We start from the raw sequence: 18,104 nt of genomic DNA, 5'->3' as shown, positions 1-18,104 counted from the left end.
TGGGTCGTGCATCTTACGTTTTGAGAGCATGTTTCGAGAAAAATAATACATAAATTTAGTGTGTATCCTATAAATTAAAATGTAATTTGAGAGTTTTCGGAAGTTTTATAAACTAAATAAAATTATTTATATTACATAAAAAAAATATTTAGTATAATTTTATTCAATGTAAATCACTCCATAGATACCGAATCATAGATCGACGTTTCTCGTATCCAACAGCTCAATCTTCAACATGGAAATATGTATGGCCTGTGGTGCCACAAAAACATTGGTGCTGATCTGTCTCCACGTCGGCTACGACTTTCCGATAGGAATGAGTAAATAACGTGTCGGCAGATGATGGCTCCGTGCGATCTTCCGACGGCCGAGATTGTAAGTTCATTAAACTTTATACATATTGGGTTAGGTAAAATGATTAAGCAGCTGGACACATAGGAAACACTTTGTTTAAACAATGTGATATTGTTGTCCTTTTGTTAAAGTAAAAACAATTTGTGGTCCTAATCAAGTATAACTTACCCGACATGAAACTTTAATCACTTAAATTATATATTGTCACGTGTCAGCAGATTTTGCTTCTAAGATCTTCCCAAAATCTCGTGTTCAAAATTCAATCCTTTACAATCATGCCCAAGAGAAATAATATGGTCAGTGTGTTTGTTACAATGAGAAAGTGAGAAACCCAAAGTCTGTATTATTCAGACGTGCACTTGCTAAACTTCATATACATGTAATAGTTTGTTAATCACACACATCAAATAAATATGTAAAATAAAATTCTCAAGCAAATTATGGCTTCTGATGTAGCCAAAAAATGTAATTATCCGGACTACTCTGCAGGCTGGTAAATGGATCCAAGTAATCGTAGACCGATACTCCAATTAGCTCGTAAACATGTCCAAGTAGCTGGTAAAGAGAAAATTTTGTGGGTTATCATCTACGTCACAAACAAACGTCAGCGGTGTCCGACGCAGACACTCCGACGCTCAAGTCATAAAATGATTTAAAGATGTTCTCTGAAAGTTAAATAGCTTAAGTATAAAATAATGAGAGTGTACCTTAAATAATGAGTGTCTTCCTCTATTTATAAATTTTTTAAGAGTGTTTAATGGGCTTAGACTTTTGTAATCAATTTCAGCTTTAACAATGAAATGAATAATGAAATTGAAATATACCACATCAGTTTGCAATTTTGGTGTGCAATAAAGTGAAGTGTTCCAAACAAAATTCTCGAATGAGAAAAGAATTGTAATATGCAATAACTCTCGACTTAGAACATCCCTTTTGTCTGATTTTGTTGCCGAGTTTGGGTTCAGTTAAATCTAATACTCAAAATCTTGTAATTTTAAAAATCAAACGTAAAACCTCCTACAAAAACAAATAAACAATCAAGTTTATTTCGTATATTGTTTTAGATCGATAATATGAATAATTTGGAAATGCGCATATTTTATCAATTAAATAACTTTTTTCCCGACCTAATTTCTACTCTTTTAAGTATCTAAACAAATTGAAAATTCATAATCAAACTTTAATATTAAATCTATATATAAAAGAAAGATGTGTGGTTATATTAACTGTGTGTGGACAGTAAAGAAATAATGTAGGACAAATACGAATTATCATAATAATATGTCCAAAAATCTGATTGGTTTGAAAAAGGTTAGTCAAGAAAGGCTTCGCTGATATGATACACCACTTGTTTTTTTTTCTTTTTTTTTTCTTCTTTTGATTCTACCATTTTCAAAATTTTGAAATTACATCTTGAATTTTCTCTATTTAGAACCTCCAACACGAGTTGTACTGACAAATTTTCGAAAATTACATATAATTTTTTTTTAAATGAAAATATAAAGATTTGCATATTAAAATCATATGATAGAAACGCAATCACTCATATCAACTAAAATCAATCTCTATATGTTTCAATCAATCATTTTATTAAGTTAGGTGGTTCAACGACTATCAATCCAACAACTTTTGAAAGCAATAACAAATGGTGACACTGTCGAAACTTTTTTTCGACGAAATCACATCGTTATTTAATTCTATGAAGAGAATTATCTCAACATAAAAAATAGTTTGAATATATATTTTGTGTGTTTTAAGGGAGAGAGAAATATTTTTTTTTAATTTATAAATATGAATGAAATGAGTCAACATTCACTGATAGGCTATCAATCGCTGTAATGTGTGAGATATGTCCTAATATCATGCAATCACATAAAGTGTGATTGTATAATAATCATATTTTAACTAATTTAGAATATGCCGACCGACCTCCTTTAGACATTTATTGAAGAATGCTCCACTAAAAGTTACTTTCAGAACAAGATTATTATTTTAACATAATATATATTTAAATCAAAAGTAAGAAAAAAAAAAACGACACCTGCAAATTTATTGATTAATTAAGGAAAAAAAGGAGGAGATTCTACGTCGGACCACTTAATATAACAGATGTGAGGAAATTCTGTGTCCAAAACGAAAAGAAACAGAGCACATGTCGAAAAGTAATTAAGCCAGCGATCTCCAGATTTTCAATCTCAAATAATGCACTAATTGAATACTGTAAAGCAAGTTGGTTTCTTGGTAACTGAAATCTGAATTTTATTTTGAAATGTGATGAAATATATAAAAATTACACGTCTAACAGCATCGATTCTTACATAAATATGCACGGTGAGTTTAGAACATGTCAAAACTCTAGTTTGTCTGTTATTTTTTTATAAGCTTTACCATTTAGAACTTATCAATTATTATTATTTTTTTTAAAAAAAAAACAAAAGTTAATCGCGCAAAAAATTCTTCTCGCGTAAATAAAAATAAAAATGAAAAAAATCCTTAAACCGAATAAAATTCCAAAATCAACAAAATAAGCTTTATTTTTAAGAACAAAAGCCCATTAAAAAAAAAAACTTATCTTGTAAAGACGAGGTTTTTTTTTTTATTATTATATATTGTTGTTAACTATGTACGAAATATATTATAAATCAATGCAATGCGCACTCCTGAAACTATATTTCGAAGTCTATTTTTCTGTGTATCCAAAATATGTATGATTAAAATCGTACTAGCTACGTAAATTTTTTTTAAATATTCCTAGTGTATATAATATTTATCTTCGAAGCATAATTGAAGTATAAAAAAACTGATTTTACCAAGAATGTGATTTTTTACTGATAAATTTAAGTGTTTTGTTCGTGAAATGAGATGATGTTGAAAATCAATAAATATCCTGCTAGGAGAGCGATCAACATGTGCCGCTTGTATTGTTATTCGATTTAAAATATTAAAAATGCACAATTATTACTAGCTATAGTTTTTGATAAAAAAGACTAAATATTTAATCTTCTAGACGATAAAATAATTTATGATATAAGGATAATAAATTGAAAGAATAAATAACATAATTATTTTTAACTAAGTTGGCCGTGGGTGATATCTATCTTCTATCACTTCATAAATACCCGATCAACAGTTTGATTTTGCTTCACATATTAGCAGTGATAGAGTCATGAATATGGTTATACTCGAACTAAAATTTTAAACTCTAAAATCTTTTAATATTTTAAATTGATATATCCGAACTAATATCATATTAATCCAAAAATTACATAAAATTTTTTTTTTTTAAAAAAAAACCGAGTTACCCGAGCTTGACAATGACTTGTGACTCCGCCACTTCATATCAGAGATGATGTATATACTGAAGTATGAAACTCAAGATCGAATCCACAAAATATCGGGGTTTTGATTCAAAGAAAGACTCACCCGGTTAAGATAGTAGTTGAGTTTATGTTACATTTGAAATAATATTTTCATCACGTTTTAATACAACATGTTGAATTGAAACTTATTTTTATTTTGAATTCTATGCATAACAAATAGAACCACCCTTTGGATAGTAAGTCTAACGAACTTTAATTATCCACAGTACGTTTTAGACAATCATGTGACGTCCATGTGGCCTTAATGCCACCGAATGGTTGGAAGCTGTCGAGTCATAAATAATAATAATAATATAAAGTGTCCCCCTAAATCAGCAACTTCAGACTGGCCAGCGACATATCTGATTATCTTCTGCTCAGATTTGGCAAAGGAGTTGGTCTCCGCCATTAAATAAATAAATAAAAAGACCTCAAATTTTATAATTATTTAAAAAAAGTTTAACATTTTAAAAGCTGCCTCTCAAATTTTAAAATTCTTTTTAACAATACATTAAAATTTATATTAAAGTTCAAATGTTAATTTAATCTGATATATTTGTCTGTCATACATTATAGTTATTACAGTACCATAAATCTTTATTTTTTAGACATGTCAATCTTTCTCATTTTTATACATTATAGTTATTACAGTACCATAAAATAATATTTTTGACATAAAAAATAATAGTCCAAAATATCTGTCTCACAAAATTAACTCGTGAGACCGTCTCACAAAAATTATTGTTCATGCATAATTATACATGAGAACTTAGAAAACATAGAGCTTTCATTTATTGTATCCCAAAGTTACCCAAGATTCCATGCGTATTGTGTGTGTGTGTTTGGGTTAAATGTTTGTAATATTTTTTTAATCAAATACATAATAGGACGATAATTATAATTAATCTTTGCAATGAATTTCTTATAACATTGTCTGTTAAAAGGTAATGATTTCATTCAACACTTGAGAGTACCAAATCGTATTAAAAAAAAACCATATATTATAAAAAAAAATTTTGTTTTTGTTTAATTAGTGATTTTTAGCTTGTTAAAATGTCTCTATGAAAGTCCGTTTACTTGGATGTACGTGATTATTTGTCACAAAAATCGTGTGATAATATTGTAATTTTACTTCAAATAATTTCATTATAAATAATTAATGATTTGAACAAAGTATAATTAATATATATATAAATTTGTAACCAATTGCCTATAAAGTCAATTTTTTAACTTATTAATTTTTTTAAGCCTGAAAGGGGTTATCTTATGAATAACTTACTAATATCATCGAATTTTTCGAGTCGAACTCGAACTCGAGTTTTGATTCAAATCAAAATCGAAATTAAAAATTTAAATTTTTAGAGCTTCGAATTTAGTTTAAGATCGAATAAATATATTTCTAACTGAATTAGAATCTGGATTTTTTTCAGCATATTTGTCTCGATTTGATTCGTTGTTTACACATATAATCTTTTCACCATTCAAGTAGCTAATTTGAATTAGTATTGAAACCCCATGCCAACAATTTTTATCTTGTGCGTATTGTTCATAGTGCTTACACTTCGCAAAATTAGTCGTATTTAATGTAGTAAAAACGTAAATTATGTGTTTTTTTAAACGTTATCTAGATTTTTGTTATTTGAGATGTTATTGGACAAAAGACATAGTAAAAATATATTATGCTATTATAATATCAAGAATGAAATTTATAATCTCTAAAAACTCTGATTTCAACGTTATTCCATAAGTAGGTGTCCAGTTGTACAATTATAATATTGTAATTGTATTATATTGTTACTATTAATTATAACTTTTAAAGTACATATATTGAAATTCTAACGTTTTTCGACAATAAGTGGGGAGTCCAGAGGCTATTTACCTCTATAATATATACATCTATTCTATTTGGAAAATGATCATGGTCGAAATTGTTTTTAAATATATGGGTTTTCAAAGCAATTCTATATAAACTTCAGCCTAAGAAATATAAAGATATCTAGTTACAAGATTAGATTTCTAAGGCCGTTTCCAACAAAAAAAATTTATTTTGGTATATATTAATTACATACAATATTTATATCCAACTCGTTTACTTCAAATCTTACACCAAAAATAATATTCTCGAAATATTTTTTTTATTTTACATATATTAATTATTATATTTTATTTAATATATTTTTAATTATGACTAATGTTTTATTATTAATAATTTTAAATAATAATATTTAAGTTTATAATTTAATTATATAATATAAATTAAATTATATATAATATGAATTAATACANTTTTTTGCATTTTTATTAAATTATATTAAGTATAAATCATTAAATCAATTTATTCCTTAATTATTAATAATTAACATAAATAAATAAATATTTTAAAAATCAACAATTATTATTTTTTAATTTTTATGATTAAATATTTAATTATTAAAATAATAAAATAAATATTATATTATTATTTAAATAATATTTATAATTTTTAGTACAAATATTTATAATAAATAAAAAAAAATGGGAACTCTGAGCCAAATTTGACGCAGAGGAACGCTATTTTGACCATTGGAGGAAGATTCGATGCACCAAAATGTGAAAAACAACATTTTGGTGCATCTTTGGAGATGGTCTAATTGTTCATTTAGGTCATACTCGAATTGATTAATTTGATAATCGATTTATTTGTAATGATAAATTCAAGTAAATTTCAAATCTAGTCTTTAACAAGTTAAATAATTCATTGATAATTGTTGTTGATCTCAAATATAACCAAGCCGTGTGTCATTTAATTTATTCTAGCTCATATCATTTTTCAAAGCGAATTCATCAAAATGAACAAAACTTTTAAGGTTGAAAACCAACCAGAGTAAGATTAAAATAAATGACACCCTTATCATGTGTTCAAAAATTTGTTTGGTTGGGGAATTCCTTTCAATGTTTAAATCGTTGTCTCAATACATCACAAGTTCCAATTAAGATCAAGATAGAAAAATTTGAAGATCATTAGAAATATTTTTGAGCTGATCTTTATCGAATTATTGGTATATGTCATTTGGTATTATTGATGTTATAGGTCCCATCTAGCAATATGACTCAGACCACCCCAGGTGTAGGGGAGTGATTTCACATCCAATAAAGGGCTATTGAATGAAGACAGAATCTAGCAAATCATATGCAATCGAAAGAGATCGAGCTTTCTCACTTTGATTGGATTGCATTATTATTTTAAAAAATAATTAATTAATAATTTATTCCGTGTATGCGGATAATAAAATCATAAAAATATATACTTTTTAATGAACAACAGTAGCTGAAAATAATTTTGCTTAAAACAAAAAATAAAAGTAAAGTAGCAATTAATATATAAAATCCGATCATAAGTAATTGATCCGTTATTAAAATTTGAATTTTCCTTTAATGAATTCTTTATAACGATTATGAAATCCGACCACGATTAATTGATTTCGAGTCTATATATTGACTTGTTTAGATGGATTTTAATTCAGAAGTACTATGTTTAAACGAAGTTAATTTGAAAGTGAACGAAGAGAACTTTTAAATTTCTGAAATTCCATGGTTATCTAATCAAGTGTAGTTGATTCAAACTCAATATTTAATTGCAAATACACTCGAAACAGCACGATGAAATCCAATTTTGAATTTTATTTTCAAATTAGATCATTTCGTCATTCAAAATCCATCAATTCAAACATAATTTTGCCCGATTTTTAACTTACAACCATTGAATCTACATGTAACTTTCCGACTCGAACAAAAGGTTAGCCTCAACATAAAAATCTTTACCACTAATGTAGCTCTTGCCATTTTCCAAAAAGTTATTTGGCTCCATAGTAGTGATGTTCTTGAAAGATATATGTGAGGCCAAACTATATACTAGTTATCTTTGCTAAGCTACGTTCAAATTGATGACTCATATAAATCCCACAATCATTTGAGCTTATCTTTCAAATCCAATTTTATGTGAAATTATTGAAGTATAATACCCATCATGAACCCCACTTTTGACTTCTTTTAGTCACTTCATATATATATATATATAGATTTGATGTACTGCATACCTATGTGAACACCGATGAGATGTCGCTCACCCATTGGATACATAATTTTTCTATATTTCATCACATCAAATGGGTGAGTGACACCTCATCGGTACTCACATAGGTGTGTACGGTACATGTACATCATATCAAAACTATATATATATATAACTCAACAATCTTGGCCACTAGTTGTTTCGTGTGCTTATTTCTCATGTTATCCAAAAAATGGTTAGGGCACGCTCTTGGTCTCGTTGTTGTATAATTAATAAGGGAATCCCAAATTATGGTACGAGACAAATGCAACGATCTAATTCCTTTTCCTAAGGCTCATTCCGAACCACTTGATCGTGGAAAAGTTTTTGTCGAATTATAAGGAATCGAAACGAATTAAATAATGGCGTATGAATTATGATCACTATTTTGTAATATGTGACTTGTTAGCTACCCTTTCGAGATCCCCAAGAAGTACAAAAGACGGATTAAACGCATGTTGTGATAGTTGTCAATTATAAGGATTTGTTCTTACTTGAAATTTATCTCTGTGTGGAAAACATTAGTTGAGTTCAAGATTTTTTCATTATTATTATTATTGTTTTTTTTTAAAAAAAAAGAAGATTGATTAAGTTTCAGACTCGAGCTCGGACTTGGTTCGAATGAACCGAATAAACTCTCGTTCTTAACGCAGTATTTTGCAAACCACATTAGCCGGATAAGTTGTAAAATATTTTATTTAAATAGTTTCAAATAAATACCAAAACCAATATTTATTCTATTATATGATAAAATAGTTCACTTTTGTTAATTTTATATTGATATCTAAACATATAAATGAACTTCATATTTATCAATTTATCATTTCTTTCAATTTGATTTCGTTTTAATATGTGATTTATGTTTTACTTTCAATTATTAAATTTTAGTATTCCTATTGACATTTTTTGTTTCATGCATATGTTATATTTTAGATTTTCTTTTTTTTTTTTTTTTTTTTTTTTTTTTTTTTTTTTTTTTTTTTTTTTTTATTTTTTTTTTTTTTTTTTTTTTTTGAAGGCGATCGCTTCTTGTTTGTATCGATAAGAAAATTAGTACTTTTTTCAGTAATAAAAATCTGAATGTACAGCTCAACGTATGATTTACAAATTAGCTATTTCTGCCATCGATGTGAAAAATCTATCCAAATTTCCAAGTTATACAAGTTATAACAGATAGATATGAATCAAGAGAGTTTCTAACACGTGTCATTTTCGCAATCGATGTGAATCAAGAGAGTTTTTTTATTTATTTATTTGAGAATAGATTATTTATTTTTTTGAGGATTTATCTGTTGAAAAATTATATAAATAAATATTATGTTGATAAGTTTTGACAAAATTTTTGCGGCCTTTTATTCGATGGACCCGAAATTTTCAACTTCGCCTCGGGCCATATCTCAGGTATGATGCTGCTAACGGGCTCGGGCCGACTAGTATTCATGTTCAAACAAGTTAGCCAAATATTTTTAGCCTGTGCTCCTAATAAAAGTCATCAGATCCCAAAATGAAATGCTGGACCATTGAGGGTTGGACAGGCCCTATATCTTGATGGGTCAACATCTTACCAAGATGACCCAACCCAGTAGACCTATGCTCAGTGCTCACTAGAGGTTTTAATTAGTCGCTTCGGTTCGGTTTGATTTTCGGTTTTTTATTTCGGTTTTATAAATATATAATTCGATATCTGAATTATTTTTTTTCGGTTCGATTTTTTTATCGAAATGGTTAGGTTAATTCGGTTTTGATACAATTATTTAAATTAATAAGTTAAATATATTGTAGAATATAATATACTATATTTTTACATAATTTTTTAGTAAAACATTTAAATATAAAATTTAAATGAATTACATAAATAACAATCAACTAAATATTATTCAAAATAATTCATCATTCACTGATATCGTATCAAAAAATATATAATAAAAATAAAGTTATTAATTTAATGAAATTTCGGTTTTTTTGGTTGGTTCGATTTTGACATATATAATCCGAAATCGAACCAAATAAATTTCAGCTTTAACATTTATAGCTGAATTATAAAATTCGTTTTCGGTTCGATTTAGTGTTCGTTTTTTTTTTGTTTGGATTTTCTGTTTTTTCGGTTTTAGCCGAAGTTTGAACATCTCTAGTGCTCACAAGTAGACAAGATACACGCATTAAGATTTATTGGGGATTGCAATTTGCATGAATTTTGATAAATTGGCCTTTTTTTTTTTGGTTGAATTATAATTTGCTCAATTTTGGTATTATGATTAACGAAATCCAAATTTTATATTACTGTAGTAAATATTATATTTTGTTTTTAGTGTTATTTTGTCTAATTATTGATAAAACACGAGACACAATATCTGATCATACGTTAACATATGGTAGTACCATTTGATTCGACATCAATAATATGGTGAAACAGAGTACAAAGTGAACAAAAAAAAAAAAGACACAGACTTATGGAATAAGACTAAATTGTGGGTAGGACAAACTAAATCTTGATTATTTTTAAAATTCCTTATTAAATAAAAAAATTTTAAAAAAAATCTTCGAATGGACCAATGCGGCAATTTTTTTTGGCGCGAATTGATAAGACTCATCTCAGCATACAAGGTCTTTCCTTTCATCAGAAAAAAGCCCTAGCAATGGCGGGTTTCATAGAGCAGATGGAAGAAATTATGGCTCTTCTATTATCAGGGAACAAAGCTTTAGCGTACCCTAAATTATTGCACTTGCAACAAATCTCAGCTTTTGATTCTTCTTCCATTCAGAAATTTGCGGATTCATCTCACGCTATACTGTTCTCACTCCTTCCAGATATCTTTCATAATGATGAAGAAATGTACGCCTCCCCCACTCTTTTTATTTTATCGAGCTCTAATTTTTTTCACTCTGAAATGGGATTATATTTTTTTTAATTGTCGCGTAAAGTTTGGATTATGCTGTTAATCACTGGTTCGTGGTTTATAGCGCTGCGCGGGCTTTAAAGTGCTTGGGATTTATGATTTACGACCCTACTATTTTGGCCGCAATTGGAGGTAGGTAGATTTAGTACATTTTTGTCTATTATTCTTCAGCACTGTTAAACTGTTGAATTTATTTGCTTTTGTCATAAATTTGAGTGAGATTGTCCACATAGATGCTCAGCTCAGGTAGACATGTTACCTGACCGGTTCCGGATTACCGGATGATGAAATCAAACCAATCATGTATGATACTTTTTTTTTTGATAAGAAATCATGTATGATACTGGATTGGATCGGTTCTGTATTTACCGGATTAAGAGTCTAATCCAATCCAAAATCAAAATCGTATTAAGTTGGATTGAAATCGTATGTAGTGTATATGCTATCTAATATAACTGCCGGCTGGTAATGGTTCCAAATCCATTTTGGAGCAACCCAATTCAATTCACTATTGTTGTTGAATTCGATTCATCCTGGAACCAATATAATCGGTCTCGGATTAAAATGGACTGAATTCAAATCGGTTCTGGATTGATTCAATCTGTTAACCATGTCTATGCTCAAGCTGAGGAATCAACATTTCTTTGTTATTTACAAATGTATTACTTACACATATATGTGCCTACTCGCATGTGTGAACTCTTACGCAAGAAGCCAATTATTCTGCTTAATTGAAATTATTAATGTGTTGGCGTCTTTTTATAATTTCTTGTGTGTGGGCATAAACTAATTGTATTATAAGAATGGTAAATCCATGTGCTTAATAATATAAAGAAATTTATTGGAGAAGTTTGTTTGATTGACGTTTCCATTTATATCCTATATAGGTGATGATGCTAATGTAGTAATTCAATCCCTGGTAAAGGTCATTGCAACCACTAAAATCAAGGTCAGTTGATATCGGTTTGCACAATATATTAGGCTCATAATACTTCTCTTAGGCATGATCAATAACCATTTGATTTTGTTGGTTGCAGTCTGTTTGTAATTTAGGGGTATGGTGTATATCAATCCAACAATTTAATTCATCCATGCTGGATCAGCACCTTCACTCTTTGCTAAGGGCAATCGTCCATGCCATCGACAATCCAAGTGGTTCGCTCTCAACAACATTCGAAGCAATGCAGGTGTCGTGCTCATGTTCACTTCATAATATTAGGCCCGCCTCTAATTGCAAGACCGATCTTAAAATTGTTGCCTGCAAAACTCTCCAATATTTTTTTTTGAAGCCCGCTGAGACATTTGAAATCCCATTTGCTTGCTTAGAAGAATATCTACTAAACTGCACCACCTTACGAATAGAAGAGTTACATTTTGAGATTATGCTCTTTTTGCGGTTGATAACTGAGTACAAGGCCCAAACGATTTGCTCAATTGTGTGCCAAAAAGGCTTTCTGTCCATGCGACAAATCATCATGAAAATAATTTTTATTTGGAGAAATTTTAATGTCAAATACTTGCATACCGATCATCAATGTGGCAAAAGCTTTTAATTTTTGTATGTATGTATTCTCATGCATATTCTCAATCTAAGGATTACAGTTCTAAAATATCAATACAATCACTTTCTGCTTAGAAAACGAAGGAGATAAAATGTTATTTATTATTTTGTAGCAATCATTTAAACAACAAATCAAATGCTAAAGGTCACACGAGTACAAGATTCCTCGTTTATATGCTTACTCACTCCATAACTTTATATTTTGGTTCACGTCATAGTTATTGGAGGTTTATGGCATACTAACATTCATGGATATTGTATAGCTTAGGCCGAAGGCTCGCTAAAGCATAATATATTGTATAATCTAAGTGCTTGAATAAAATTTTGTTATATATTGTTAAATAGGTAATTTACAAATTATTGAATAATAATTAAATAAATATTCATTAGACTTAACAAACATTAATGATTATAAGATTGTATTGGACTTTGGGTTCGAAATTCTCACTTGGACACTTGCTTAATGGGTGCCTTGATCAATAGGGCTCATCACAGGGCGAGCTTCACAGTCAACACACGCTTTATTGAAGGGATGAGCCTCATCGTGCCTCATCATAACCTCCTAAAGTTCTTCCAATTTCTGGTTGTTTGCTGGATAAAAATATAGTTACGCATTTCGCTTGTATCACCCTTTTTAAAAATTTTAACATCATAATACTCCTTAAATTACAGATATATACTTTTACCAGGTATAGTCCTATTTGCAATGTATAGGTGCATAATTGGCGAATAATGCTTATCCTATACACTTGGGTTGATGGAGGTATTCCATGTTCTTTCATGGCCATGTTTTCGTTACCAATACTCATCAATTCTGCTATGACAGGCTGTGGTGAAGTTGACTAGTTCATTGGCTAAAGAGATGAGAAGTATTTCTAGCGTGTGGATGCCTCCCATTTACAGACGGCTTGTTAGTGTCGACAAAAGAGACAGAGATATTTCAGAAAGATGTTTGCTAAAGATTAAACCAATAATATGCCCTCCACCAGTTATTCTCTCCAAGGTACTGTTATTGAATCCCTTGCTATGGACACTGCAATGTGTTCCATCAGCAGTCAGCATGAGTCTCTAATTCAACTTCCTGGATATAATTATTTTCAAAATCTGTTTCTGTTTTACGTTTTATTTTCTGTGTTTAATAACATTTGAGATTGCGTGCATCTAAAAGTTAATCTGGAATTGCATGACTTTTCATGCACTAACACGTGCAATACGTGATGCAATTTAAGCAGGCACTTGTACTAGACTTGAACAAAAAATTACTCTCGGCTATGAAGGAACTAGTACACCAGGGGATGAAGATTCAGAGTCTTCAAGCATGGGGTTGGTTTATTCGTCTACTTGGACCATATGCAATGAAGAACAAGCATCTGGTTAATGAGATGCTGAAAATTCTCGAGCAGACGCTCTCAGATTTTGACTCACAAGTTCAGATTGCTTCACTGGTATTTGTTCAGTCATAAAGAATTAAAATAGGTGTATGTTTAAGATCACCTTTAACATGATAGTGGTATTTAAACCTGATGTAGCATTCTTCATCATCCTTTTATCTCATGTCATTTTCCATTTTGTATAAAGTTGAATGGACAGTGAGAGTCCCGAATTTTGTTCACGACATTAACATGATTTTTATTGAAATGGGTGTAGCTTTTGTTCACTTTTCTAGTCTTATTTATTGTTATGCTATACATTTATTCTTGTCCAGATTAGTATTTTAAACAGCAGGAGCAGCATCATAGGTACCTTGGTCGTTAACATATTAATGTTGTTCCTAAGTTCCTCATTTTATGAAGTATAATCATTGCCATAGGAAGTTATATATCCAAATGAAGAAAGTAGGATAAGATACTATTTATGCAGTTGAACCAAGTTTCATCATGTGATTAAGGCAAATTATTGCCCCTCCTATTCTTTGCAGGTTGCATGGGAAGGTCTCATTGATGCTTTGATAGAGCCTCCTGTTAATAGCCCAAGTATTTTTGCTTCAGAACATGGTGATGTAGTATTGAGCACATCTGAAGGCAACAGTGATTGGACCAAATCTGACAAATATTTGAAAAGAATTAAGCTTATTATGACACCCCTTATAGGAATTATGTCAAGTAAATTGGATGTGTCAGTCCATGCATCTTGCTTGAGCACATGGTCTTATCTTCTACATAAACTCGAAGGTTCTGTTAGCTGTCAGTCGGTGATAAAAAATGTCTGGGAGCCTATCATTGAATTGGTCTTTCTAACTTGTGCAGACAGCAAGAACATCTTGTTATACTTCTGTTTGGATCTCCTTCATGCTATGATACTGGGGAAAAATCAGCAAAATTTTGCGGACCCGTATAACCAGGAAATCCACACATTATTGCTTAAAAATACCTCAGTCAGTAGTCTTTCGTCTGGTAAGTACCCTTTGAGACCTTATCCAGTGATTTGTTCTCCTCGGAACCTCTGCCAGCTTGACATGCTCTTAAAAATGATATCTATTCTTCTAAATCAAGAGTCAAATTCCACCGGTAATCCTGAAGGTCGAAGACAGGCAAATGAAGCTGTCTTAAGATTATTTGAATCTCTTCTCGAAGCAGTTCAAAGATCTATAGCAGGTGCCTCCATTACTTATGATGACATTATGCAGTGTTTGAATACAATTTTCAGATTCCTGGCAAAAGTATGTGAAAATGTGAATTCAGTAGATCATTGCAGCTACTATTATTCCTGCATATGCCTTAAATATTTAGAGGTGGTGACCGAGAGATTGGAATCCTCCATTCTGGAATCTCCTCTCTACAAACTGGGAATAGAATTTACGTGCATTAAAAAATCAGAGCCTGCTTCTGAGATTAAACGTGCAATAGTACCGAGTATGTGCTCTTTCGATTTTGAGGAGAAGGTTACACCATTAGTGTACCTAAGTATTCTCTATTTCTCTGTTATTATAAATTCATCTTCCAAGGAATTTGAACATGAATCCCTATTACAGAAGATGCAGGACTTTATGAAGTTTCTATCATCTTCGTACCACTCTCATGAAGTTGTTAAGGCATTTGTATGTTCATTGTATAGAGTCACCTTGGTTGACGGCTTACAAATCTGGGTGGTTCTAGCGAATTGTCTCAAAGACTTTATTGATGGTGAAAACTGTCGATCAATTCTGAATACGGAGGCGAACAATATTGGATATTCTCTTGTACTACTTCTCCTCGCATATCCCTTTTCCGCGTGGTCTTCTTCTCATATCAATTTCAAGCTACAGATTGTTGTCGAACCATGGAAGTTGCTTTATGCATCTGTTGAACGGGCTTCTCTGACTGTTCATTTCCCCATCACGAATTTCTTAGAGGATCTTTGTGCAATATTGAATGGATTTATCGAACAAACCATATTAACAGTTGGCAGCGGAAATGATCTCCATCAGGAAAACATTGACGAGTTTGTTCTACTTTGTGGAAGCATTATTATATTGATTTTGAAGCAATTGACATCGAGCATACGCTCCAAAGAAAGCAAAAGCACAGATTATGATGGCAGAAAATATGTCAGAAAAAATGGCATGTTGTTAGCAGCTCGGTAAGCATGTTAAAATTTCCTTTTGAACTGCACAAATCTGCAAATATTCTCTGATTTCCAAAGAGGTAAAAATTGAACTGGATGTTTGTTGTAGTGATGTATGTATACAAATATGCTACTGTAAACTTATGATCTTACCTCTTAGGTGAGAAACCATGAATGATGCATTTTCAACATGACCAATCAAAATGTTCAGAACAGACTGCATTTTTTACTTGGAAAGAAAGGGCAATTTAACCTTTGTTTTCTTTTGGATCTTGCTAATGGACATAAATGGTACTGTGAGTTATACAACTGAGAATCAATGGACTCATATGTCTTGGAAATTTACATTTGGATCCTAAATGGGAACTCGCGGTATTTAATTTTTTAATATTTTCAAAAATTAATTTGCTAGTGTTATTAGTGAAATATCTGCACATTGTACAATATTTTGCTGGTCTTTTATCTTTTCGTTTGTGGATGAATAAGTAATTTCTTAATTCTATCAAATTGTGCTTGTTATGATTAAATAAATTTGTAATTCTGTATCCCAAAATCCCCGTCTGTGTGTTTTATCCGGCAGAGAGATTATTTGGGGTCTATATTTTTCTTGTTTTTATGTATCTACTCTTGAAATTTGAAGTTTGAAAGAAATGAATTTTTCCATTAGATACCTAATATTTTCCTTGGTGAAAACGTTGACAGCATTTCATATGGTGTGTCCGTGGCTTAAATCTCTTGCAGGTGTATGAAGCTGTTCCGCACGAATAAACAAGGAACCGAACCATCTGATTTCTCTTTGGTATCGCGGTATCCTCAGTGCTTCTATGTTTTAACATCCTTTTGAGGAATGTAGAATCAATTATTATTTTTAAAAATTTTTGAATCTCAGCTTCTTCACAGAATTGGTCAATTTGGTCGGATGCCTCCAGCGGCAGGAAGATGTTGTTATGTTAATCGAGGTATGCTATTTTGCCACCACGGTGTTGGCCATGAAGATTAAATAATGATAAACAATGCTATGTTTGCCCTAGAGTTTGTTCAACTGTTGGTTGGTTGAGCGTTTTGTTTCATATCCCCGCTTTACATCCTAAGGGTCTATTTAGTTTTTACAGTTAATATTACAAATTTAGCTGCTACTGATGCTTTGTTGCTTCGTAAACTACTAGATAATTAAATGTTTGCTTTTATATATGTATATATATCTCATCAGAGTACATCAAGTCCGTTGCTTGAGTGGCTATCGGATATGCATCTACTCGACAAGAACACAAATGATCAACTCCAAATGTTGTGGAATGGAATCCTTGGACGCTTGCTGCAATGTCCGTCATCGTTGAAGTTCGACTCCTCAATGCTCAAGCTCCAACAGCCCCTCCTGGAAAGAACTCTTGATCACCCGAATCCAACCATATGTGAGCCGACCATTAGTTTCTGGAACTCAACTTATGGAGAACAGATCAAGTTGGATTTTCCACAAAATCTACTTCCTGTGTTAGACAAGCTATACAGAAGTGGAAAAATAAAACTATGCAATATAACCTGTCATATGGAAGCTGGCATGAATAGGCTGCAGAGAAGTAAGGTGATAACTACACTAAACAAATGTTCGAAAAGAGTTGAAAACATTGGAAATCCTACATATGGATCAGAACAGGACTTTGATAAGCTTAATTTTATCACGAAAAGAAAACAACCTGAGATGACAGAACACCAGAGAGAAGTCAGGCGAGCACAGCAAGGGCGAGCAAGGGATTGCAATGGACATGGCCCTGGTATCCGGACTTACACTGGTGTTGATTTCTCTCAAGTAAATGAAGAATCACAAGATAGCGAGGACATTAGGGATTCCGAATCCATCTTGGAGATGTTGAAGAAAGTTTGTTGAGCCTTATTTCTCTGGGGCCATGTTTGTCCAGTTTATGGGCTTCAGTCCATCACATCGCTAGTTAGACGAATAAAAAAATTCTAATTTTTCTACTTATTATTATTTTTAGAGTTCTCGTATGAAATGACAAACTCTTTCAGTCGAAACATGCATGATAAATTAATCATTAAGTTGGAAATACCTCGACGTTTATACCATCTAAAATGGTATTCTAAAGGCATCTCACCTTATCGACCCGACACAGAAGGTAATTAATTGTTCTGCTGTTTTGTTTATTATTAACGAAAATAATCAACCAGTATTTATTCGGTATTTATATTTATTATACATAAAATTAAAAGGAATCTTCTACGTACGTGGCACACGTGTTTCGAAACACGTTTATTAAAAAAATACTAAGGATGATGATTCACGA

The 18,104-nt window shown here is 31.0% G+C and overlaps 1 protein-coding gene across 3 annotated transcripts; it reads left to right on the top strand.

The window, feature by feature from the left end:
* Window positions 1-10,372: 10,372 nt before the first annotated feature.
* Window positions 10,373-17,873, top strand: LOC140971355 (uncharacterized). Of its 3 annotated transcripts, none has more exons than XM_073433579.1 (10): window positions 10,373-10,636; window positions 10,765-10,832; window positions 11,588-11,649; window positions 11,738-11,887; window positions 13,088-13,264; window positions 13,494-13,706; window positions 14,180-15,819; window positions 16,546-16,611; window positions 16,694-16,763; window positions 17,015-17,873. In XM_073433579.1, the coding sequence occupies exons 1-10, from the start codon at window positions 10,440-10,442 to the stop codon at window positions 17,687-17,689; spliced, it is 3,318 nt and encodes a 1,105-aa protein (XP_073289680.1). In that variant the 5' UTR covers window positions 10,373-10,439; the 3' UTR covers window positions 17,690-17,873. The 3 variants fall into 3 exon arrangements, with proteins under 3 accessions (XP_073289680.1, XP_073289679.1, XP_073289681.1); XM_073433578.1 differs by having other exon boundaries at window positions 13,491-13,706; XM_073433580.1 differs by having other exon boundaries at window positions 13,491-13,706; window positions 16,705-16,763; window positions 17,015-17,154.
* The last annotated feature ends 231 nt before the right edge of the window (window positions 17,874-18,104 follow it).

The sequence above is a fragment of the Primulina huaijiensis genome, chromosome 2 (genome assembly GCF_012295235.1).
Source record: "Primulina huaijiensis isolate GDHJ02 chromosome 2, ASM1229523v2, whole genome shotgun sequence".
NCBI classification, from domain to species: domain Eukaryota; kingdom Viridiplantae; phylum Streptophyta; class Magnoliopsida; order Lamiales; family Gesneriaceae; genus Primulina; species Primulina huaijiensis.
The sequence above is the reverse complement of the archived record's forward strand: the minus strand, read 5'-3'. Positions and strand labels throughout refer to the sequence as shown.

Coding starts and splice junctions, on each gene's coding strand:
- LOC140971355 (XM_073433578.1), top strand. CDS start 10,440: ATGGCGGGTTTCATAGAGCAGATGGAAGAAATTATGGCTCTTCTATTA. Junction 10,833..11,587: donor TATTTTGGCCGCAATTGGAG/GTAGGTAGATTT, acceptor TATCCTATATAG/GTGATGATGCTAATGTAGTA. Junction 11,888..13,087: donor CAACATTCGAAGCAATGCAG/GTGTCGTGCTCA, acceptor CTGCTATGACAG/GCTGTGGTGAAGTTGACTAG.